The sequence below is a fragment of the Poecile atricapillus genome, chromosome 1 (assembly GCF_030490865.1).
Source record: "Poecile atricapillus isolate bPoeAtr1 chromosome 1, bPoeAtr1.hap1, whole genome shotgun sequence".
Classification (NCBI taxonomy): Eukaryota; Metazoa; Chordata; class Aves; order Passeriformes; family Paridae; genus Poecile; species Poecile atricapillus.
The window spans coordinates 17,802,748-17,829,054 of NC_081249.1; the positions used below are offsets into that span (position 1 = coordinate 17,802,748).

General features: G+C 38.3%; 1 protein-coding gene across 2 annotated transcripts in view; it reads right to left on the minus strand.

Moving 5' to 3' along the window:
- GLRA2 (glycine receptor alpha 2) overlaps positions 1-26,307 on the minus strand; it is a 120,963-nt gene that overhangs the window by 74,437 nt on the left and 20,219 nt on the right. Inside the window, exons 3-6 of one of the 2 annotated variants that reach the window (XM_058852687.1) lie at positions 22,292-22,359; positions 15,398-15,621; positions 2,177-2,259; positions 1,116-1,253 (exon numbers count right to left, since the gene is read on the minus strand). In XM_058852687.1, coding sequence (XP_058708670.1) covers positions 1,116-1,253; positions 2,177-2,259; positions 15,398-15,621; positions 22,292-22,359 — 513 coding nt within the window. Of the gene's footprint in view, positions 1-1,115; positions 1,254-2,176; positions 2,260-15,397; positions 15,622-22,291; positions 22,360-22,455; positions 22,524-26,307 lie in introns of both variants that reach the window. The other variant, XM_058852677.1, reaches the window with a different exon arrangement.

A 26,307-nucleotide genomic window follows, 5' to 3' on the forward strand; every position in this document is an offset into this window, starting at 1 on the left:
CATAGAGAAGGGGACTGGGAAGGGGTGTGGTGGCCACCTGTGGCACGATGGCATTTGTGGCACCTTCTGTCAGAGGCTCTCCAGACTTTTGTGGCACATCCCGGGCAGTGAGTTTAGGAGAAGGCTGAATAATGAGTTTTAATTTCATACCAAACCTGAAGGAGCAAACTACAGAGAAGAAAGTAGTGGGGATGCCAATCACAAAAGTTTTCCTTCCTTGATATTTTGGGCTCCAAAATGAGAGCATTTATAAAAATTAAACCCAACAATTTTCACGAGAAGCAAATGTGACGTTATTTTTTACAGAGGCAGAACCTCTCACATTGTATTATTTCATAGAGTGAAACAAATGTATTTGATGCAATCAGATCAGGTCTTATGTTGAAATGATGAAAAAGCTATTTTAGATGAGAAGGATTATATTTAATCCGAGAAAGCACCCAGAAAACTGTTCTCTAAATGCTGTCCCCATTAAATAAACTCCAAGCAGCTAAATCAAAATTTTAACAGACTTTTCTCTTATCTGTAAAACTAAAGCTAGAAAACACAGCATTATAAACTCCTAAACAGCAAATGAAAGAAAAAAACTTTAGAGTATTAAACAAAAAGTTGATTTCCCATCATGTCTGTACACAATTCAGATCAGCAATGAAAACATTGTCTTTTCACATGCTACATTTCATAAAATAGATAACACATAAAAGCTGGTGAAAAAATAATATTTTCCTCATTAGCAATTTGATACGCTGGAGAAATAAACTAGGTTCAGAAAAATCAGTACTTTAAAAGTGATGACTCAATATTTAATAAAAGAGTTAGTTTGTTAAAATGTTTAATTTTATGGATATCAGAACAATTAGATTTTAATCCGTTTTTTAATATTTTAAATACTTCAATTTCAAGGACATTAGAACACTAATGAAATTAGAGGAAATTTTGAAAATAAATCTTTCAAAAAATAACAGAGAAATTTTCTTTCTATTAAAATTTAAAAATAAGTGGGACTGAATCAAATCTTAATTTATTTTTTTTTTTAACCCATATTTTTCCATTACAAATTGGCAATAGATACTATTGGAACAACTGATAGAAAAAACAAATAGAATAATTCTCACCAGTGTTGTAATGTTTTGTGCAATAACCAAGTTCTTTATCTTCTTTCAAAATAAACTGTGGCAAGGTTAAACCCTCTGCAACTTGCACAGGTCCATCACTTAGCCACTCAAATATCAGGTCATTCATGGTGTAGCCAACTGCAATAAAGGAAGCAGAGTTTATTAGATGGCAACTGACCAGAAAAGAGCAAAGGTTCTTATGTCTGAGAAGCATGTCTTTTATTGGAATACATGTTATCTCAGTTACATTTTCAAACTCTTTGGTTGACGACAGCACAATTCCTCTTAGTTGTCGGTTGCTATAACTACACCATTACTCTATTAAAAGCAAGATGTAAACACTGTTATATTCTGAAGTAGTGCCCTGGTTTCCCACCAAAAACTAATTTAGCTGCCCCGAACCAGTCTAAGATTCTTCAGGCACAAAGACAGGTGGCAGCCCATGTTCACAGCCGTACAGTTAAATCCTTTCCTCCCTAAATAAAAAAACAAATGAGGGTGGACTGGTACATACTGAATATTGGGAATGATCACTGGCACCTGCCACAGTCTGAGCCGCTGCTGGGTTTGCCTGATGTCTGCCTGGGCAGTTTGAGGCAGTGCTGTGGTGTGTGATGGCAGTGACACAGCACGGAGGGTGTGTGCTCATTCCCCAGTCCTTGCCTGTGTTTAGCACACCAGCTTAGGTACCACTAATAGGACCTCTGCTTCATCGGGTGCTCTGCTTCCCTTTTCCAAAAGTGAGCCTAACACAGCGAATCCCTGGCTATGTCATAATTGTTCTCACTTTCCTGAGATTCAGTAATTTCTCCCACACAGCACTGCTGTATTTACTTCTGGAAGTGATGCAGATCAAATGGGTAAGATGATGTGACCCAGGAGGGAGAAAGATAAGCAGCACAGAAACAAACAATCCTCACTTTATGGTGATAAACATAATTCTCTTATGAAACAGGAATAGTGAGCCTCGCCACACAAATGTGATAATGTAAATACAATCTAATCACTAAGTGTTAGGGTAAAAACCTGTTATTTGACCAGTAGAGCAATTGGGCACTCACAGCTCTCCAGTTGCATTGTACATGTCTGTACATCCATAGGAAAATTCTTCAAGTCCATGGGACAGGACAAGGTTAAAGTAAGCCTAAAATTAGAGGGGGAAAAAAAAATATGTTAGACATCTACAGTTTGCATCTATAGGCCCATACATAGAGTTCAAAGGATCAAGACCAAATCTTAACATCTCAAAGGCTGGGCTCATCTCCTCTTTCAGCTTTTAAGCAGGTGAAAACTGTGGAGACAAAAAGTGTGAGCAAACTGGTCACTCCCTGGCTGAGCAGAGCAGAGGAAGAGAAGAAAACATCAGGTTAGTAAAACATGCTCTCCACTAATGCACCAGTGAATGTTTTATGTACAATACTGAACCAAATAATCCAAAAGCTGAAATGCCCGGTCATGGGACATGTTTTTAAGTTTTATTTTGGAAAAGCTAAAAAAAAAAGGAAACAACAAACATGGGGGTTATTTAAAAGAGTGCTTTTGTTCTGTTGGAACAATGAGTCCCATTTCCAAACCTTCATTCTTACTGCGTAGACACTAAGAGATGGAAAAAACCATTATACAGTGAAAGAATCACATTGCATTAAACAAGCACAGATAGAAGAAAGTAAGCCTAAAGGAACATAATCATACAAAATATATTTATCTTTTAATTTTTCAGTTGTTATTGTCCCAGATAAAGCATAACTTTACTTAAATGGGAATACTTTTAATGTTTCTTTCTTTCTTCCTTTTTTTTAGTTGATTTAATCTTTTAACATTTGATAGAAATCTATTTCAAGACTGTCTCTTCAGTTTTATTTTTTTTCTTTTTTTGTGTGAGAAGAAACCATTTTTAACTAACCAAGATATTGGGATGGTCTAATTACAAACAACTAGCTTTGATAAATAGTATAAATATTAGGATTTTGTTTTAAATGATATTTTAAAAGTACATTTTTATTTCTGATTACATTCAGCACAAAAAAACCCCAACACTCTGAACAAAGAATGCAAAAAAACAACCTTCTGTTGCCCATTTATTATGAAGGGAAGTAACAAGACTGATTTGAAGGGACACTGAAACATTAACACAGAATAATAACAATAATATTTTAGTTATATCAGTGAACCCACAGGTCAGCTTTTTAGAAGTATAACCTTGAAACTATGTTGTCCCACAAATGTATGTGATCTCTGCAGAAAAATACTTGACTAAATTCTGTCTCCCACAATGATTTTGCGGTTCTTACCACATTCAACTGATTCAAGGTCTTTTAGTCTATTTCTACACCATATGAAGTTTTGGGGACCACCTGGCTGGGACATCTAGCCACATCACTGTGACAAAAAGATGATATTTAGGTAACTGAGATCAAAAAAATCTCACCCAGATCTAAGATCACAATCAAGATCATTGCTGTTGCTTACATATGGGCTACCTAGAAAAAGCCACACTATTTTCGTCTTCACACAGTCTTCAGCAAACCAGGTGATAGTACCAGGAAATTAGAGATCACATTTATGTGGCAGTGAGATGAAGAAAAGTCCCCAGTACTCTTCTCAGCATCACCATAGGAAGTAAACCCACATTTAACCTTTGAGACCAAATAGCAGAAATATTAAAAAATAAAATTGTCCTCTAGAGAAGAAAAGTGTATGTAGTAGGCATGTGTCATTGAAAATCTGTCCTTTCCTGATTTAAATATTTTAAGTCCTTGCAAATGTTAACTAGTCTCATTTTTGCTAGGTAATTTCCTGCATTAAAGATTGAGCTAATTAAGTTGCTAATCCCCAGCATTAACAAAACAGTGCCTCTGTCTCTTTCCTGAAACATTACTATATCAAACTCCCTTCCTGTCAGTCATCTTCTAAATATGGCTTAGATGTTTTAAGTTCTTTCCAAACATGCCTTTATGCAAATGCAGCCTTTGTTAATATGGTGTTTATTTGCATTCATTGTAGTAGGCATGGGCTATTCTCCCCTTGGATTTTACTGACTGTCAGGTGTGGACTGAACACTGACTTTGTTTCCTTTCTCCTTCATCCCTTTCTACACCCCAAAAACTCAAGTCATCTGGGGGTTTGTCTAGAAACATGGTCAGGAAGGTCCCTTATTATTTTAACAACAAATTTATGAGAAAGCAAATACACCCAGTGACAGCTTTCAAGTTTCATGAGGAAAAATAATCTATCTCCATCAGTATAAGGTAGATAGATCATTTTTTTTCCCCCTGGAGGTGAGATGAGAAAATTATGTAGGCTTCTTTTGTAGGTCCACACAAAGCCTAATGGCCTACTTTCTCTTTGTAACCATTGATGTCTTTCAAAAAGACTTAATTATTCTCTCATCACCCTGAAAAATGAAAAATAATTTCTATTCACTGTGTTGATGAGACTAGCTCAAGACATCGTGTTTAGAGTTAGTTATAGTTCTACCTCTACCTGTTGTTCACCTCAGCACAGTAGTGATTCAGAATTAACATCTTTGCTTTTAATCCCATTTACCAGCAGTAATGCAAGTGGTTAGAGCTTTGTATCATCCACAGATCCACTGATTTTCGACAAGATTACTACATACTAAATGTTCAGCAGCTGGAATTTGAAATAGATCCACTGAAGTCCATGGTGGTGGGTCAAGTTATACCAGTTGGCTCCTTTTCAGTAAAACTATGAGTCTGCAAATGTTTCTAAACCCTGGTGCCATGTCACTATCTATATATCTGTGTTGATAAGGACTTAGGGTTATAAATAGAAAATGTAAGGTAGATACAGCTACCCACATTGCTGATAATAAGTATCATTGACAGAAAATATTTCAGCAAAAAGAATGTCTCACACTTGGCAAATTTAAGAAGGACCCCTGGAGGTTGGGAGCAAAGATCAAATTTAATGGGGAATTACACTGCTGAATACTTTAATCGTTAATAAAACAGAACAAACTGCTACAGAACAATTATTTTATTTTCCAGGCATCCCGCCACCAAGGCATTTGAGATGCATAAACAACAGATTGGTGGTGGAGAACCATAAAACACTGATGGGAAGTGCTTTATGAACCATCTGTAAAACTGAAGTGAGAAGAAGCTGACCAGGGACTTGATTTTGTTTTCCATTGTCCGAGCACCCTCCACGCCAGGCCAGCCAGGCCCAGGTGGCACAGCTGGCTCACAGAAAGCTCTGGGGCTGAGCACGTTGTGTTTTCCAGCTGAGCAGAGAGGGCTCACGAGGGAGCAGGAGAGAGTCACGTCTCCAGTGCCTCAGCACACCAGGCAAAGTGCCAGGGACAGCAAGCTGCCTCAAAGAAGAGGCAAAGCTGCTCTCTTCTTTCCTTCCCTGCTCCCTCACCCAACCCACAGCCAAGGAATAATCAAACCCTGGAATAATGCAAATAAGAGTATGAACAGAACAAGATACAGAACCAGAGCCAGAAAACAAAGAATGAACAATTAGCTGCCACTGTGACAAAAATAATAAATAAATAAATAATGTCACTGAGCAGCACTGTAGCACAGACAGGGCTATAATCCAAGGACTCCAGGGCAGCATTCTCTGTATTATGTTTTGGACCCTCTTCCTGAGGATTCCCTTCTACACCAGGCAGGTCCTTCTGAGCAGCATCTGCTGGCACCTAAATGCCTTCAAAGTGCAGCAGGGATTTCTCCACTCAGGATTTCATTCAAACTCCCCTCTTTCATCCCCTGGCCTCACTATAAAGTGCTGAGATATCACTAAGACTTGGCTTGTAGGCTTTTCTCTCTTCCCAGCCACATTCAAAATGTTTAATTTCTTATCACCTCAGGGGCCCACTTATAGCATCATTCAGAGATCTGCATTCCCCAGATTCTGCAGGCAGGAAGGCAAGGTTCTCCAGGCTGTGGCCTCCATCACAAAAAATAAATAGCCTGACTGCTTAATCAGAAACCCTCATGCTGGTTATCTTTCACACCTGAACATGTTTAGCAATGTCAGTGTTTTCTCCTGGTGTGAGCAGCCATGGCCCCAGCAGCAGAACTCAGCACAGGCACTGCTGCTGCCCTGAACACAGCTGCTGCATGCAGCATGCATCCATCCTGAAAGGCAGTGGAGGGGTGACACACACGTGCAGCCAAGGGGGCTCAGAGGTATTTATGTGCAGCACAGACAACTTCTGGGCTCGGTACTGGCTGAGATAATGTGTTGCCTGGTCATGCTTCGACCACTTCTGCCTTTATCCTGTTCTTTCTTCAGCCTGGAGACATTTTCCTCACATCCTGCTATGCCTGCCCATCTACCCTACATCTCTCCCAGGGACACCTACATGACACAGAGCCCAGACATTTTCCTCTGCCTTCTGGTCTGTCCTCACAGCCTTTTCCCCTCCTTCTCCTGTTTACCAATTCCTGTTAAATGCCACTCCCAGTATTGACTCTTGAGGCCAGTCTGCCTTTGACAGCTGACCCCCAAAGCAGCACCATCAGTAGAGGGTAAGGATCTAGAAGTTTAAAAAATAAAATCATTCAATAGAAATAAAATATTTGCAAATAGATTATTCTCAAGATGATTTCTAATCTCATTCTTTCACTTGAATGCTGGGGCTCTCTACCATCACACCACTTCTCTGGTAATCTCACAATGCACAAAAACACTTCAGAGTACCACACAGACAGACTGCTTGTGAATGGACTGCAACACAGATCTGAAGTAATGAACTGGTAGTATTGTGTTGAACACTTAGGGAATTGTGTTTACACATTACATAATCCAGGAATGTGCATTTAAAATAAATGTAAGAGAATATGTAATTTTAACTGAGATTTGACATATTGCTTTGTCTGCAGCAACCACTGAACTGAATTCTAACCCACTCCTTTTTTTTACAGGCAGCTATCACTCCTTAGGCTGATGTCTTGCAAGACACCCAAAACTTCCCTCGATCTCAGTGACATCTCATCCCAGAGGAGGACACTGGTTCCACAAGAGAAGGGCCCTGGGGACCATAATACATGGTATATCATGACAGGGGAGTGTTCTTTTCATTAGTTATTCTGCAAGAAAGGTTGGTTGTGAGTGGGCTACAGAACAGCCTCCTCACAGAGTTTTTTCTAATGATAAATAACTAGGATCAGCCCTGTTACATACAGAAATACTGCTGGGAATTTAAAAAGTCCTGTAGATAAGGGAACAAATCTCTTCCGTCTGCAAAAAAACCCCCATGATTATCTCCTCACTAGCATGAAAAGCAACAAATGCCTCACCATGAGTAGGCACCATGTTAAAAATAACATTTTGTTTCTATTCTAATCCCTCCATTCTTTCACACTACCCCCATCTGCACCTCAGCTGCTGGGACAAGAGATTTCACAATCTAGGATTTTATGCTGCAAATACCAGAACATAAATAGCACATGCATGATCATTGACAGCATTGGCTATGTGGCATTTTTATCAAAAGGCTAATACCTGTGCAAACCCCTCAGTGTTGGATTTAGTGAGACAAGAAGGACTTTTTTTTTTCCAGCATTGTTAAATTCAAAGTTTCTATTGTAAATTATAAGGTTTCTGATATTTTTCTTAAAGCTCCAAGCTGACAATAAAATTAAAGATATTTTAGTAGTACATTTTTACTTAGAAAGATTAAACTCCTGATCCTTCTAGCTGCTGAAATAACATTAAAATATTGCCTAAGCACAAGCAGACAAAGTTCCCTATTAAACTGGCAGGGAAGATGAAGTTGCACAGCAACCATGACAGCATCGCATGACACAGGAGCAAATGCCATTCAGGCTAGTGACACTGAAACAGGGAGGAGAATCTAAAATCTCTTTCTATTCCTCCCAACCCCCTCCCTTGGGTGCCTAAAAGAAGGGCACACACACTGATCACTTATCAGAAGTCAAAAAAAAAAAAAAAAAAAAAGTCCCAGTGGCATTCTCCTTTTAAATGTCTTTTCATTTTGTAGCCCATCTCATTATTTTTTTTCAGGGACCTGACTCATCATTTTGAATGTCAATTCTGGTAATTTTCACAGTCTACATGCTTTGTCCTGTTAAATGGAACAGTCAAACTGATTGGGTTTTTTCCTTATTTTTAAGGGAATTCCTCTCTAATATTTGTCGTGTTCTGCAGCTTCATTTCTGCCAGGTGGGAATGGGCTGAAGTCAGGCTTAGAGGAGAAAGTGGAATTCTCTCTGCTATGGCAAAATGTGAGTTAGAGGCTGGAGTTTCACCTACTGCTGTTTCTGAGCATGTTCTCACTCCCTCCAGTGCTTTGCTTTGCTTCATGTACTGCTTAACAACACAGGAGCTGGCACGGAGCAGGGTGGTGGATTTCTCATTTCAGGCATCCCACTTCTCATTGTAATGCAATCACTGTCTGCAGATACACAATGCCAGCACATGAGCTGCCAGAAAATGATTTTCCAATTATTGCTCAAACAAATTTATGAAATTAAATTCAAGTGTGATTGTATTTAACAGTTAAATTCTGTAAGCACCTGTTTCCTTTGTGTGAGGAACAGTGTTTCACCTTTTCTTTTTTTTCTGTCATTTTCTATCTTATTTTTCCTGCAGTGTGTGTTTGGTATGGTGTTGCTTTCCTCCTGGCATGATGACATCTCTGTTCTATGCCATATATTTCAATCCAACTGGCAAAACACCTTTATCCCTGGGACCATGTTCTAGGAAAACATGCTTTTTTATACCATTTAGGAAGGGTTCCTTCACCTACATCATTTTACACCTAACCTTTAACTGCTCCAGTGTGAGTTCAATAGTTAAATGAAGTGATTGATCAGCAGGAGTCCAGGACAGGCATTGCCAATGGCCATAAGGAGGGTGGTACACAGTGTATTGGCTGTGCAGCCATCCCCTTGGCACAGATATCCAGAAATAGCCACCTGCCAGTATTTTTGATCCTGCTAGCCAAGATCAACTTCATGTGTACAAATTTGTTCTCCAGCAGCATTTCTCACTTTTTTCACTTAGAACAAAGTCTTCCTTTTTAATTGAGACGCAGGAATGTAGGGCTGTAGAAGTGACATTTCATGCCATCAAATCTGATCATCAGCTCCCACCCAGAGTCACATCCTCCCAACCCTTTCAAAAATGATCAAAGTTCATTTCATGGTATGTAGTGTGTGTGTGTGTGTTCCCCCATTTCTGCTGGAATATTGTTGCAGGAATTCAAGGTGTATAGGGCTGTAAACTTTGTAACTTCCTCTGTGAGCTTACTTATGACCAGTTGAGGGCCATTTGTTCTCCTGGCAGCATTTTGCTTCAGTATAAGCAGCTCCCCTCTTGTGTTTGTATTTACCTCCAGTGCTCTCCTGCTTCATCTGGGGATGTGTGGGGCATTAGAGGAAGAAGTGAGGCAGTACATGCTCAGATACAATGTTCATATCCCTGCCTTGCTTTAAATGCCTTATGAAGTGAAAAGCAACTAATTTTGTGTCATTAAAATGTAAATTATTCATTTCTTAAGCAGTATAATCAATGGGGTTTTCACAGTAGCTATGTTAGTTGCATAACAAAGTACCCATATTAAGCTTTATTATTTATTTAGTAGATTTTGGTTTTTGTTATGCAAAGCTAGTTCTCTAAAGTATCTAAATACAAGAAAGTAAGGGTATTGGAAACCTGGGGCTAGATCCTCAGACTGAATTTGTAGATTGGGAGGGAATGAGAAAGAAGCGAATGGGTAATGCAGGAGAGTATTTAGAAACAACCCCAAAGATGAGAAGAATCTGAGTTAATTTATTTAAAAGGCCCCAAAAGGAAGGGGCTGGAGTGGGGCTGGAAGGAGAGGCAGGAGTAAGGACAAAAAGGAAAAAGAAAGGTAGGGTGAAAAACAGAGAGTTAATGATAATCCAAGGACATTAGTTCAGCCATAATGAGAACGGCTGCTTTTCCCACAAAAGGCCACAATTTTTTAGTTTCTGAAACCACTGCTATTATTGTAATCATGCTTATGGGAAGACAAATTTGTCAAATTCACTGGATTCATGTAGCATACAGCTACAATCTGGGAAGTGTCCATGTCCCAGTAACATTCTGCAGAATAATAAAGTTTAGTGGTTGTAGCTCTGTAAGGCCTCAGCCCACAGTACATATTAGCTGTCAAACACCAAAATGTTTTAGATGTTCTCTGTTTCAGTTAGCATTTTCATTGACTATTCTTCAATGTTTTGGTTTGGTTTAAATGTAGAAAATGAAGACATTTTACGCTTTTAGAAAGCCAGGGCACCTAGAATGGGGTAGTGTACCGTGTTGCCAATGCAAGAATGAAATAATTTTCAGTGAAAATGTCCCTGTGATTATTGACGTTCACTTCCAAGGGAAAATTGCCACCCTGTCAATACCAGTGTTATTCTGATAGGACCTGAGGTAACAGATATGTTTGTGTGAGGTGGGAGTTTAATAAGCAAGCAGACATGTCAATCATGATAAACATCCCCATGATCCCTCCTCTGCCAATCTGTCACATGGAAAGACAATGCTGCTACTAAAGTCCAAATCCTCTTAAATCCCAACACTAGACTGTAAAACAAAATTGAAGTCATCAAATTAAAGCACAGAATGCACACAGAGCTGTAGAACATCAAATTTTCTACCACTCTGCTAGGCTAGACTGTGCTGGGACATGGATGTTTTACACATAATGAGTATAAATGGATCCTCAATATCATTTAGCTGATAAAGTCTGTGCCCCAAAATGGTTTTAGAAAACCTACACCTGACTTCAGTGTAAAATGGCAAAATAGTCTATAGTAGCCATGCAAAAAAGCAAAGACTGTATCTTAGTTAAAATATTTTAGCAGGATAGTGAACTTTTTGCCATGAGAAGTCTGTTGCAGAGAGACCAGCAGTGCTACCTATATATTTCCATAATCTGCTTTTCTTTCCCATAAGGCAAAGAACACGAGTACAGAGGAGACTACAAAACTCAGAAGTTTCTCTCAGAAAAACTGGATTTTAGAAGTGCTACGGAATACTTCTGATGATTTATCTGATGGACATGGCAGTCATAACTCCTGATCTAACACCAAGTGGTGTGTGGGGTCGTGGGGGTGCAGGACGGAGTTGCCACTAGGGAGAGCTGATTTTGGGAACTCCTGAGTAAGGCAGCTGGCTTGGGATGCAGCGTTGCAAATAGATGTACTGTTTTCACAGATACTCCTCTTGGCTTGCATAAGCAGGTGAGGCTTTGGGATGTACCAGCCCCCCCATCAGCTATTTCTTGTGGAATGGAGGGCTGGTAACCATTCCCAGAACAGCTGCACAAACAGAGCAATCCAGCAGCTCGAGCCTTCTCTGTTTCCTAGTGCCCTACAGCACAGAAGTGCTTTCCAGCAGACACTCGGCCCACAGCCATAGTAACACTTACAATTAAAACTAGGTCGATAGTTGAAACCACAAGGAACTAATTGTCTACATAACTAACAGTTCTGGCACTGGGAAGACAAAGACAGAAAAATATTTTGAAAGACTTGAGGAAATCCTTCCTAGGTAATTAATTGCTCTTTGAAGAGGAATTGCAAAAATAGGGGAAGAAATGTAATGTGTGAATTTGTAGAGATCTCCTCCCTAGAATTCCAGGTGTCCCTCTTGTCAAATTATGCAACACATTCTAAAATCTTCTCATATTTAAAATATATGTAGTAATCTGGTTTGTAACTATTTCTGGCTAAATACACTGGCACTAAAATTCAGAGCAAAGCTCAACTGAGAGTGTTTTCTGGAGCAGAAAGTAAAAAAAAAAAAAAAAAAAATTATCTATCTATCTATCTATCTATATATATCTCCATATATATATATTTACAACGCTTTTACCTTCCTGACCAATATATTCTAGATTCAATGCTGTGGATCAATATTACAGTTGAATTATATCACCTTCTGAATCAATCTCATATGGCTGAGATGCACTGAAAATATTAAAAAGAGAAGGAGGCAACACAGAAAAAAAATCCACAAACCTTAAATAAAGCTACTTTCTATCACTTTGCTAAAATAAGCTTTTAGGCAGATGCTAATATTCGGAGCTGGCTGGCAGCCTGAAACGAGTTTGTGAGAATCAGGTAGCACAAATGGGGGGTGTCTCGGAGAGAATATAAAGCCTTCTGTGAGTTTATTTAGCATTTTCCTGATGTCCCAGGTGTCCTCAGGGGGCCAGAGAAGACATGATCCCTGTCCCTGGAATATCAAGCCCATGCAGTGCGGTGTGCAATGCAAAAGGCAGGTGTCATACAGAATGTGAGTGCCTGGAACAGGATTCTTGGTACCATCACACAGTGCTGCGACGCTTTCCAAGTGCAGAACCCCCTCCAAAATCCAATCCATGCAGAAATTAGTCAAGGGCTGGGAGCAGATGAGTCACAAGTATCTAGGGGGTGACATTGTGTAGGTTATGATTTGAACTCTTATTGTTTTTTCAGTAGGCAATATAAACACAAACTAATTTATTCAACACTGCTATTACAAACATTTCTTGTTGACTGCTCTCTACAGAGTGCTTTAAAATAAAAGTTATAGCTATTTAGCAGTTTTTCAATTGTTATATATGAGTGGAACTGAGATTGATCTCGACTAAATTGAAGTTGCTTGCTGAATATAACTTTGCTGTAATTGCAGACCTCTCAAAATACACGTGCCTCTAAGAGCTGATGCTACATCTCCAGTGACAATAGCATATATTTGCAGTATTAAGTAGTTCTGGATTCCCTCTACGTGGCTCTAGTTTTCCCTGCAGCAGCCAAAGGTGCAGACCAGTTACCCAGCTATAGAGCTTGAGGCTGTATACAGCATGCTATCTGAGATCATAAAAGGTATCAAGGTAATCATCTGAGCATGCAGCAAACATAAAAACAGGGTTGGATTCCTAAAGTTATGATTCAGAGGTGGGTACATCAACCATCAACAACTTTTTATTTTCTGTAACAACTCCCAGGGAATTAAATATAGTTCTAGGAATCTGCAAGCATGAGCATCATGAGTATTATAAGGCAAACTCTGATGGGAATCTATGCCTCTTCTGTGCTATGTTAGGCTTGTTTCTTTGATACAAGAGAAGGACAAAAAGCCTTATGCTTATCACAGGGTGAGATAATTCCCTTAGCCAAGCACTGCAGTGGAGGTGATACAGAGCCCAGACTCTCACTCACTGTTCCATGATTTTTCTGACTACCCATATCCTACACCAAATGTCTCATTTTTAGTAAAATATGGATCATGAACTGTTGTCTCAGGTGACTTTCCAAGTTCTGTTCAGAAAGACAGGTTTGGCCTCTGAGAGCATTTTACAGCCAGGTCAGCCTCCTGCCCAGTGTATTTCCAGGTATTTGGTGCAGTATATAGGGAAGAGGGATACCACAGCTTGCTTCTCACCCATTAATTACCAGGAGAACTACTAAACTCACTTTATGCAAAGAATGGTTTGTATTTATGCATGATTAATTTCATCTTGATTTTGTTAAATTTGGAAATAAGACAGAACAGCCTGCCTGCTACATCCCAGAGGCATTTGTGAAGTGATTTAAACACTTAAAGCATAATAAATGCTAAATGTTAAATATCACAACAACAAGCAAAGTGCTATTGGTGCAGTAGTGAACATCCACAATGCACTGAAACCAACCACTTAAATATTCTTGTTTGTTTCTGCATAGCACAACTACAGGCAGCTGACATTGAATAGAAGTGTCTAGTCCCATATCTAGACAGTAAAGACAAGTATTTCTAATTGCTCCTGATTTCAAGTTTCCATACTCCAGAAAGTTGTCTTCACTGTAAAGTGTTAAAAAATTATATGCCATGTTAGATGTGCTGAATGCTGTCTTGGAATACTGCTTACTCTGCTTCAAATTAATTTGCATCTAGGTGTGGGAATTTTACAAACGTGATATGGCAGCTCAAAATATCACTTTTGCCGCATGAGCAAATGTCAGGAAAACTATCCATCTGCATTCAGAACAGCACCCAACTGCACTGTTTCCTCCAATAAGATGGTGTCTGATGTCATTCAAACAAACAGATGCATTCATTTCTCTCTCAGGGTGAAACAGGAAATATTTGTAAGTGACAGCATATTTATCACTCTGCTTGCACTGGTACCATCCTTGTATCCTATCATTTTTCTCAAACTCTTCAGGTAGAGAAATTTGAAACCCTGCTCAGTAACCCCACTTTACCTGTCCAAATATTACTGGGCTCTCATCAAGGAATTTCCACAACAATTTTTTAAGTGCATGAAGTTCCATGCTAATATTTTTTTATTTAACATCCTAAAGAACACACCTATCCCAAGCCTGGATCAATAATAATTCCTTAATGAAAATGCAGTCAAAACCACAATACCCCATCAGAAACAACTGCTTTCTAAACTAATTTTCTTTACAGATGAGAAAATTTACTAAACAACCTCTTAAACAAATACTATCATGTTTACTTTCCACAATGCAAGAAAGGCAAAAGCCAAGAAGCATTCCCAGGAAGAAAAAAACTCCAGTGATTACTTCATTTTAAACAATCCTAAGAGCAATAATAGTGCTTTGCATCTTTGGCTACCTCTATTAAGCAATTAATGGCTCACAGTAAGCTGAATGTCAAATACTGCAGGTTGCTTGCTGCTATTTATGCCTGTGGAATGCAATTTTGTTTTTCTGCTTATGTCACATTTCATCAGGTCACATCAAATCATATTTTGTCAGTGTTTATTAATTCAGCTAAATCTAGTCACATGACACACTTCAGTGACCCTAGTATTAAAAACAAATGCTTTCCATTGTTCCACGTGTATTTTTTCTTTTTAAATGAGACTAGATAAATCCGATTAACCAGTGACTTCCATGTCAAACTTATTGCATTTCAAGCATGTTTTTACTTAAAGTGTTAGCAGTAATTTAAATTAATATTCCCCTTTACTTTTGAATTGCAGCCCACAGACTACTGAAGAGATGGTTTCCTCTTTGCAAGAGGAGTGACTTGAGCTAATGCTAATGGGAATTACTGAGGCATACCATTAAAGTTCTAGAGAGTATCAAGTTTTCAACAAGACCAAGTACCACTGTGCCACTTAGAGACTATTTTGCAAAAAGTAAAATGTTAGCAAAGAAACATATGCAAATTTTCCTTCTACCCTGCTATTACTAAGTCTCATTTTGGTTTTATACATGGGACAACAAAAAATTAAATATCTACATTGCATCCAAAAAAAACAGGGAGGGAAAGAAAGGGATGAAGAGAAAAAATAAAATTAACTGGTTTACCTGATACTGTACAACACCTTTCCAGTTTTAGAAATCCTCAGCAACTTGTTGTCTGTTGTGACATCATGGAAATTTGCTCCCTTCTCATTGGCAAAGAATAAATCTGGCTTCCAAATAGAATCCAACATAGAGGGATCCAAATCCAGGGAATCATCAGGATATTCGCTGTAAGCCAGACGTGAATCATTCCACTGCTGTCTCAAAAAAATGTTCACTCTGTAGTCCTACAGAAATGTCATGTAAAAAGGTTACTAATCCACCAAAACTGAAAGCCCACTTTAGCTTGCTTTATGTTCTTAGACTCACTGCAGTACCAGCATTACAGCAAACATTTGTGTTATCCTTTGAACATCAGAGATGTCATTTGAAAATAAATTTGGCAAAATGCTGCATTGAACCAACCAAACACAACTGGTACATTTTCCAAATCAAAATTCCTTCAGTGACGAGAAAAATATTATCTGCAACCTCCACAATTAAATGTAACCCTCTTTCAAATGCTGTGGATTACCTAAGAGATATTTGGAAATTCAGAAAGCATTGCAGCTAAATATATACAGTTCCATCAAAGATTCTATAAAATTACCAATTTAAATAAATTTATTCCAATATGTCATTTATGTGTAATGTACTCATGAATAGTTTTTAATTCCAGTGAAGCCAAAATTGTATAGAAGAAATTAAATCACCCATTCTTATTTACTATTTGTTTCCTTTTCCTATTTACTGTATGATTTCTGTGTCTTTTCCTTCATTTCCCTGTCTGCATCCCATTACAATTGGCCTGATTATGTTTCTCTGCTTGGTGGCCTGCTAGTCACAACTGGGCAAGGCAGCAATTACTTAGAGGTTCATTTAGAACCAACATTAACACTGTGTCAAGAACTGGTTATTAAATGGGAGTGCAAGAAGAGCTTTCAGGTTCTAAACTCTCTTCAGGGAATGGAAAGAAGCAAATGCTTACTCTCCTTATCCCAGGTTTCCAAAGTTAGAAAATAAGATCTTCATCTCTCTGAAATTGCTACTTTTAATTGGTTTGTGAACATTAGAAATTAGAAATACTTAGAAATGCCATCTACTCTTCCTCTAAAAGAAAAAGAATAATATATGTATTGATTATATTATCTGAAGGAATGCTTTATCAAATAATTCTGCTGACAGTACAAAACATTAACATTTAGGATTTGCTTTATGGTAGCAGCTGTACGTTAAAATGGCAGCACTGTGCTTTTGACTTGGAAAATGTATGATCTGACTGGGTTTTAGTCAGGTTACTGAACTGCATAGAAAATACCTTATCACCCTTGAAATGTAGATAAATATTCTCACTCTGATCACAGCTGCAGAAAGCAGCTTGTCCAATGTGCAGACTCTGAACGAGCCCCTCCGAGCCTCAGTTTTAACCCCTCTGCTCCATGGGCTGGTAGTGAGGTGTGCTGCTGCCCTGACAGAATATTTCTGACATCCAAACTGATGCACATTTTGAACCCAATGGGAAGATACTTTACTCAGTAGGTGAGTAACTTTTCTTTGTTTTTCATTTTCATCTTGCTCTTGGGTAGATGTGGTTCAAAACAGGAATGTTGACTAATCAGAGCAAGACAGACCTTGAGAAAGGTCTCAAGAACACCATTTATTAAAGATACTTACAGAAGCCTGCATCTGTTTTTCACAAGTCATTGTACTTTTTATAATGATCTAGTTTCAGACATTTAAATATCAAATAGCTACTTGTAGCTCTGAGCTCATAAAATGTCATCATATCTTGTGAGGATATACCATCCACAGTCATACTATCCCTTATTTCATGGTCTTAGAAACTGAGAGTCTTGTGTTTATAATGTGTCTTTAAGCTTATATTTATCTTTAAGTATATATGTGTCTCAGAGTTTATATGGGACAGCTTTAATTACAAATCCAGGCATGCACCGATTCCAATTCTGCAGAAAAGCAGGCAGGAGCAACTGCTGATGGAATGAAATTGCAACTAGTTGTGAGACTACCTTTTATTCTACATTGTAATATGATATATTATGTGGAAAACAGAAGGATTTTTTCCCTCCATGACATAGAAATCATAAGTCAGATCAGTAAAATAGATAGAAATATATAAAAAATTGCTTTGATGAACTTCAGTGTTTGGTGATTTAGATAATAAAAAAGTCTGAAAAATCTTCATTCATAGAAGAGATTGCATATGATAATATATATTATACCAAAATCAGAAATAGTACCAATAAGATTACACTATATTTTTCAATGTATCTCTTCATAAATTTATCAGACTCATCACACCAATACAGTTATAAATGCTTTCCCTCTGCAAGCTTTGTTGTTAGAAGCAAAACGGAGCTGAAACCTTTAAGTCTGATAGGCTTTGCATATATATGTGTAGATATTTTAATGAGAAATAAAAATGTAAATATAACAGCACATCACAAGAACAGCATTATTTTTTCCTCTCATGCTTGCTGTATAGGCATTTGAGAGGGAGGTATGTTTACACAGTCAGACCTAATCATGTGCAGAATTTTGAATTTACTTTTCCTGAGCTACCATTGTCACTGTGTTTTGAAGGAAAATTCTCTTGAGAATGGTAGAACATGGAGCTGAGGCAGACTACAGTGTGTATTTCACAAGGTCCTGAGGGTAGAAGTGGGTGGACTGTAGTAATGCACTCCTACACAACCACAAATACACCTACTCTGCAAATTCCTTCTGACAGCACCACCACTCTGAACAAGGAGTGTGGACCTGAAGATTCAATCTCAGATGCAATACTAGTGTCAGCAATAGCTCAAGGCAACTCAGATAAAGAGTTTTCCTCTGTTCTCAAGCCATAAACCCAGAGTAATACAAACATGCTGAAAGGATATTAATCTGATTAGATTTAGTAGCTCTATCTGAAGATTTAGGGACTTGATCCACAGACATACTTAGTTTGTATTATAGGAATGTAGATAGATATCATTTTCCAGCAAATCTAAATCCCGATTCAGTGCCCAGAGCAAAGCTCTGGATCCCTTTGGTCTCAGGCTGTGGCAGGAGGGGTCCCCTGCGCTGTTCAGTGCTACTCTCTGTCTGAACCAGCACTTGTCTTGGGTCTGAGCTTCCCTCCCATCTTCCCCTTCCACAGCAGTGATCACCCAGGAGTTCACCTGGGGGTCTGAAAGTAACAGCAGACTTAGCTGGTTTTCCATGAATAGGAGGGATTTGCCAAAAAGACTACTCTGTCTCTGTCTCTCTCTAAATCCTAAAGATGAATTCTAACTGAAATGTAGTGGTTTGATGACCTATTCCAAAGCTGTGCAACAGAAAAAGCACTTGGCTATGGGCATAAGCATGAAGTGTGTCCCCAGTGGCTTCAGTGGGAGCCTTTTATTTAGTAAAAAGTGTACAAGTGAATTAATGAGGATCTAATAAGCTTATTGGTAATTATGGTGGTTTTTTTTCTCTAGATGGGAGATAGTATCACACAACCAGGCACAGCAAAGCTTTTAAAACTATGAAATGGCAATTTTTTTTCTGCTAACATAAGTACTCAAAACACAACTGGAGTTTGAATCATTTACCCTGACAGAGAATGTGGTGCATAGTGTCAGTCATTGATTATAGGGCATAACGACAATAATAATGTTCTCTCAGTTAGTCATTTCTGTAATTAACAATTAGCCTGTCAATGTACAAGTCACTCTTAACTTCTCTTACAGCTGATAGTTAAAAAATCCTGGTCATTAGGAACAGTGAACATTTGAATTCTTTGGGACGCTGCCCAGGCTCATGTAGATTACTCATCTGTGATACTCAGCTGCAGTCATGCCGTACAGTGAATTTTCTGCTGAGTATTGCATGTGTAAATACTTCCAAAAATAGATACAGAATTTACTCTCATAACTGCTTTATTCAGTGAAGTTATTCAGAAACATCTTTTTCTCTTTCTTTGTAAGTTAGGGCTTAAATTAGAGACAAATAAATCAAAGTAAAATTTTCAACTATATCATCTTGACTCTGGCCTTTCTTTGTTACTATTTTCATCTTGGTATAATATATATCTATTTAATAAGAAAGAAAATTGTTTCTTTTGCAGGAAAAATAATCTTTTGGGATACTGTTCCATATGTGCATTACAGAGCAGAAAGACAGTTACATCTGTATTTTGTTTCTCTAGATCTTCAGGAATAAAATTCACAAAAAAGTTTGTGGAATTCATCCATCTGAATCAGCATTAAATCCTGTTTTATTCCTTAATGTAAGGTTTTAGCTTTTAGAAGAGTGTGCTGGAAATTGGAGCTGTGCTGGCCTTTCATAAAAGAAGGAATTTTATTATGTACTGTGTGTCTTATTCAGAGAACAGAAACTACTCCTGACAATGTTACTGAGAACCTGGCTTACTGAATTTAGTAGGTCTGGGACTGTAATCCTGTTTGTCATGTTAATTTCTGCTACTGAAAGATTCTCTGAGCAAAGTTACATCTTCCAAGTTTCCAATGAGCTGCTCTAGATGGCCCAAGTTATATTCTGATAATGTCTCTTCAGTGAATGTACATGGTTTCAGTAAGCATTCCTCTCCTCTGAGACAGGACTGTCTCTATTGAATTTGAAATCCAGGCTTTTAAATGAATCATTTAGTTTTATGTCAAAACCATCAAGAACATTTACAGGGAAAAATTATTCCTAGGAGTCAAAAAAACTTGTTATTTATCACAAGGGATGCCAACAACTTTACCACATGATTATATCTATTTCAGAAAGGCAAAGTACTTGGAACAGTTATTGATGTCTGCCTCTCAGAGCAGACTCCTAAAACTAATAACAATAGTCATTATAGAAGTGACAACATTAAGGAAATCAATATCAAATAATTGAACAGCATCTTACAGAAATCCTTCCATATTTTCAGCAGATATAATGAACAAAGCAAAATAAGAAAGCCAATAGTCTTTGTTTTCATCTACTTGAATGTTTAGCTGTTTTCAGAAAAATGTGTTAATGAACATTGGAAAGGTGCACATTAACATATTTGATAGAAGGTAAAATGCAATGAGGGGATTTAATCAAAGCAATGAAGGAGTCTAATTAATGCAATCAGCATTAGGTCGTGCAAATATTTTCATTGAATGCCATCTTGTAAAGCTAGTGACGTGCAGGATTTTTGCTACTTAATGCTATGCTGATATCTCTACACACTGAGATCAACAGACATGGCTGGGTAAAAATGCTATATTCACAGCTATCCTCTCAGAATCCTTAAAATACAGGAAAACAATGAATATTTTTAAAAAATTATGAAAATTAAGTCTGTTGATAATTATGTTACTTCCTGTATGTTTTATTGCCTGTCATTTTAAAATTTATTTCAGCTTTCTTTTAAGGTATTTTTAAAATATTACAGATACGTAGTCTAAAGCATTAATTTATCTGTTTGTGTTATAGCTCTGTATGCTACAGCTTGTCATTTATAGAAAGTCTTTCCCACACTGTTAAAGAAAGCAACCTGGCCTAGCAATAACTTGCCTTTTATCTCCAGAAAACATTAAATAACAGAGTGGGGTTTTTTTAAATAAAATTGTTTAGGAGCAGAAGATTTGTGATCCTACATTCTTTAATCACTGCCTTCTAAAATGATGGCATGAATTGCAATTGAATCTAAATTAATATTAATCAAAATACATAAGTCAGGCTAAAGATCTTCTCTTCCTCCATAAAGCAAGGCCTGCAAGGCAGTATCTATTCCATTTTATTAAACAAGCTAATTTTTTGGTTTACTTCAAGTGGGTAGAAAGTTCATTTTTAATTACCAAGTTCTCAGTCCTACAGGAAGCCAAGCACCATTATTGCCCCTGGCTTCAGCAAATCCAGAAGCACCTGAGTGCTGTGCAGGAATCTCTGGAAAACAGCTGTGAAACCACATTGCAGTGTCTTCAAAAGTGCCATAGATACGAGCACCTAATAATTATTATTATTTATCACATTATTATGATAAATCTGTCAAGAATATCTCTGAGGATTAACCCCCATAGTCAGGTGTATGTAGGCTTGAATAAAAAAAACAGATCTTTTTTATTCACATTTAAAAAAGATTTTAAAACTCAGTATCTTTTCAAATAGAATAAAAATATTTTTTTTTCTTAGCAAATATTGAAAAAATATAATAGACTGATGGACTTCTAGACTAAAGTGTTTTTTTAAAGTTGGATGAAAATTTTAATTTTCATTTTTCTTAGTTTTTGTTTATCCTATATTTTGCAATTTTCAACATTAAAATCTGACCTTTTTTTTTTTTTTTTTTGACTGTGTCCTTTGCATTCAGTCAAAACACAAATTTCTGTCAGGTGGAATCCCATTATTTCCTAGTACTAATTTCACCTCAAAATACTTAAGTCTCATACCCACATGTTCTAGCCATCTGACTCAAATTTTACACTTACTTCTGTGACTGGTGTGGCTGCAATTCACAGAGATCTATCTCAGCGAAGCAAGACCATTTCCTGCAGCAGCAGGTAATTCAGCATGTGCTGTAAAACACACTCAAATATGGTGCACTTGGCAGGGAAACCTGCAGCTGAGCTCCAGCCGTTCCTCTGCCTCTTCAGAGCTAATGAAACCTGAGAAAGCAGCTTTGCACACACCTGTATTTGCTGCCATCACAGTCACTACAGACTGTGGTGCAGTCCCTATGTAGGAGTGTTTAGACTTGATAGGTGAGTTTAATTTTATATATATAATATATTATTTATATATATAATTATTATATATTTATTTTATATTATTTTATTTTTACTCAGGTTTTTAGTGGCTTCATAACTTAGTAAAGGTCCCCACATCCTGAGCATCTCTATCCTACATCACATCCCACTCCTTCACAAGATGGCTTCAATGATCAGTCCCACTCACCATTGTAGTTTCTGCTATTGAACCAAAGCTGTTGATAAATATGTTGCAGGTAACATTTACAGGAGGACCTGCAAGTTGAACAATAAATAGAAAAATTGACAGGTTGTGCTCATGACGTATATTAAGTACTGTTGTTCTCTTGCCAATGGCATCATAGCACTTACCATTGTTGTTTCTGTGACTGATCCAAAACTGTTGATAAAAATATTGCAAGTAACGTTTACTGGAGGACCTGTGGAATGCAATAAAAATGTTGCAATATACATTGAAACAAAAGTTCAGATCCCTCAGCCTCCATACAATCTGGTACAGATGTGGCTGAAAACAAGTAGAAAGTGAGTTTTCCCAAACAGCTCACGTAATTTTGATTTTCTTTAAAAAGAAAAACATTATCAGCACTAATTTATTTAACTTAGTTTCATTGGAAGTTGTTATACAAACACACAGAACTACATCCTTGCATTTCGAGATTCACAAGAGAGTTGAGTGAGAGCTTTTTTTCTTATCCACAGTACCAGCACAGAATATACTTCAGCACTGCTACCACTCCTCTCTCCCTTCTCCCAGAACTCAAAGTAAAAAGGTTATCTCTCCACATTTACTCCACTCTGCAGGCAAAGGTTTGCCACTGAAATTCCCAGCAAGTGAAAATTTTCACATTGACTCCAGTCTACAAGCAGCTCTTCATGCACCTAATCTGGAAGCATCTGGCTTGCCATAACCAAATATTTTAGCAATATCTGTTCTTGCTTGAACATTTCACTAAACAGCTACTTGTATTCTCTTCCCTCCCACCACCTTTGCTGCTGTTCATCAGTCACTGATGTGTGGCAGAATGAATGGGGACTTAATATTTAATTAGTTGCCTATTAGCCTCCTTGATTCTTTAGGTGTGATGAAATAAACAGGGGTTCTCAACAGAATCAAAAAGGATTAATGCTAAAGGCCTGAATTCCAGTGACACAGAAGTTGGTACATGCATTGAGTACCAAGTACTTTCTTCTTTCTTTTGCCATTATTATTTTTAATCACTCCTTATATTTTTAATATACTTATTCTTATTAATATACTTATTTTTAATCATACTCCTTATAAATGAAAAAAATTCAGTGCAAAGAACATAAAAACCCGATTTGGGTTTGTAATTCAGATCTGAAATTTATTTACAAAAGATAGAAACATTATTACTTTCTTTTTAGAAAAACGGGAGAATAAACTAATGAGTTCAGTGAAACCCAGTTGTCAACTACCAAATGCATTACTACCCACTTTAAAGGAAACAATCATGTTGGTTTTGGGAATAAAAACCACAACAGTAACATGTCTGGAGGCTGTTAAGTTCCAATGAAGTGTGTTGTTCAACTCATCTTTTTACAAGAATAGTTTTTAAAACACTTCCTTTTTACCTTGCAAATGTGTTTTCATTTCCAATACCAAGTCAAAACCAGTCCAAGCAGTCTGCTATTTTCCCTCCATATTATCATTTTTGTTCCTTTGAATTTGTGGTATTTCTACTGGCTAGGCACCTTGAACAACACCAGACATAGTGAATCACTGTATCCTTGAAGCTGGAAGGAACCTCTGGAGATCACCCAGTTCCCATAGCCCATCTTTTCCCAGAGCAGGATCAGCTAGAGAAGGTTGCTTAGGACTGTGCCACATCAGACTTAGAATATATCCAGAGATGGACACTCCACAGCTTCTCTAGGCAGCCTGTCCCGGTGTGCAGTCACTCTCACAGCAAAACTCTTATGTTTAAGTGGAATTTCATGTGTTTCAGCTTGTGTCCACTGCCTCATGTAACCAGGCACCACTGAGAAGAATCTGGCTACTTCCTCTCAACTTACACCTCATCAGTTATTCATGTACACGGTTGAGATTCCCCAGAACCATTTTTCCCCCAGCTGATCTCAGCCTCTTCTTGTATGACAGATCCTCCAGTCTCTTAACTACCTTCAAAACATTTTTCTGGACCCATAGCAGTAAGTTCATGTCTCTCTCATACTGGGGAGCCCAGAGCTGGACTGATGAGCCCAGGTGTGTCTCACCAGTTCTGAGCAGAGCAAAGGATCCCTTCCCTCAACCTGCTGGCCATGCTCTGCCTAATCCAGCCCAAGAGTCCACTGGCTGCCTTTGCTGCAGGGACACTTTCCTGGCTCATGTTCATCCTGGTATCCACCAGGAGCCCCATGTCCTTTTCTACAAATCTGCATTCCAGCTGGGCATTTCCCAGATTGTTCCTTCCAAGCTGCAGGACTGCATTCCCTTTCCTGAACACAGTGAGGTCCTGTTGACCCATTTCTGCAGCTTTTCGTGGTCTCTCTCAACATCAGGAAACTCTATGGCATCAACCATTCCTCCCAGTCTTCTATCTCCTGCAAATTAGTTGAGGGTGCACCATATCGCATCATCCAGGTAAGGAATGAAGGTGTTAAACGGTACTGGCCCAGTACCTGTAGTACAACAGTAGTGACTGGCCACCAGCTGGACTTTGTGCTGCTGGTCACAAGCTTTGAGTATTGCAATTCAGTCAGTTTTCCATGCCCATTTGGCTGCTCTGTTGCAGTAGTCTGTTCATGTTGTGAGAGACAGTAACAAAAGCCTTGCTAAAGTTGAAATATACACTCTTCTGCCCTGATTCATGAAGCCTTTCCAGTTGTCATAGAAGGCTATCAGCATTCCAAGGAATTATTTCCTCTTCAGTAATCCATATTGACTACAACCAGTCATCTTCCTGTCCTTCACATCCAGAAATGCCCTCAAGAGGATTTGCTCAAGGCTTCAAGGTAAGGCTGGACAGCCTGTAACTCCTGTATTCTTGTCTTTCTTAGACATAGGAGTGACTTTTCTTTTTTTCCAATCTCCACCAGTTGCCATGACCTTTTAAAGATAATTAAGAATGCGACCACCCAGCTTCCACAGCTATACTAAGCACTTGTGGGTATTTCCTATGTGGTCTCCTGGATTTGTCGGTGTCCAGTTTGCCTAAGTGTCCTGTAACCTAGTTCTTCACCACTAAGTTTCTATTGATTTGGACTTTTTCACAGGTCTCAGTGTCATGGGATTCCTGAAGACCATTCTTGACAGTAAAAACTGTGGAGAAAGAGGCTCACAGCTGTTGTCTTGCCAAGGCCATCATATGTGAGCATCCCCTGTCCAGCTCCTGAGTGCCAGCAGAACCTAGTTAACATGCTTAACTACGTTAGGAAACCATGGCTTATGTATGTAAGGAAATATGCTGCCACATCACAGACTGCAGTCCAGATGTGCAGGAGTAGGTATGTGCCAGAGCACTGTATTTTGCAATAAAGCCAATACCTCCCTCTGTTTCCATACTTAATTATGTCTTTTACTTGCCTTCTGCTGGTAGGAGTGGAATACTAGAAGAACTATAAGAACTCAGTAAACTCAGTAAAAAAATAGAGAGATCAGGTTTGTTCCTCACCTGAGGAACTTGAATATAAGTCTATGAACCTGATTAGATGCATCCCAGAGTCTTGAGGGGATTGGCTGATGTAGTTGTCAAATTACTCTCCATGATATTTGAAAAAACATGGCAATCAAGTGAAGTTATTGGTGACTGGAAAAAGGAAAGTATTGCACCCATTTTTAAAACTGGAAAAAAGAGGACCCTGGGAACTACTGACCTGTGAGCCTGACCTCTGTGCTTGTGAAGATCATGAAGCAGATCCCCTAAGAGCTGTGCTAAGGCACGTGGAGGACACGGAGTTAATTTGGGACAGCCAGAATGGCTCCACCAAGGACATGTCTTGCATGGCCAACCTAGTGGCCTTCTATGGTAGAGTGACTACATCAGTGGTCGAGGGAAGGGCTACAGATGACATTTATCTGGACTTCTGTAAGGCCTTTGACACAGTCACCCACAGCTGGGAATTTAAAAGGAATGTAAAATTTGTTCAGCCTTCAGGAGAAGAGAAGGTCCCAGGGACACCTTATTGTGAATTTTCAATACTTCAAGCAGGACTGTAAGAAAGATGGGAACAAATTTTTTAGTG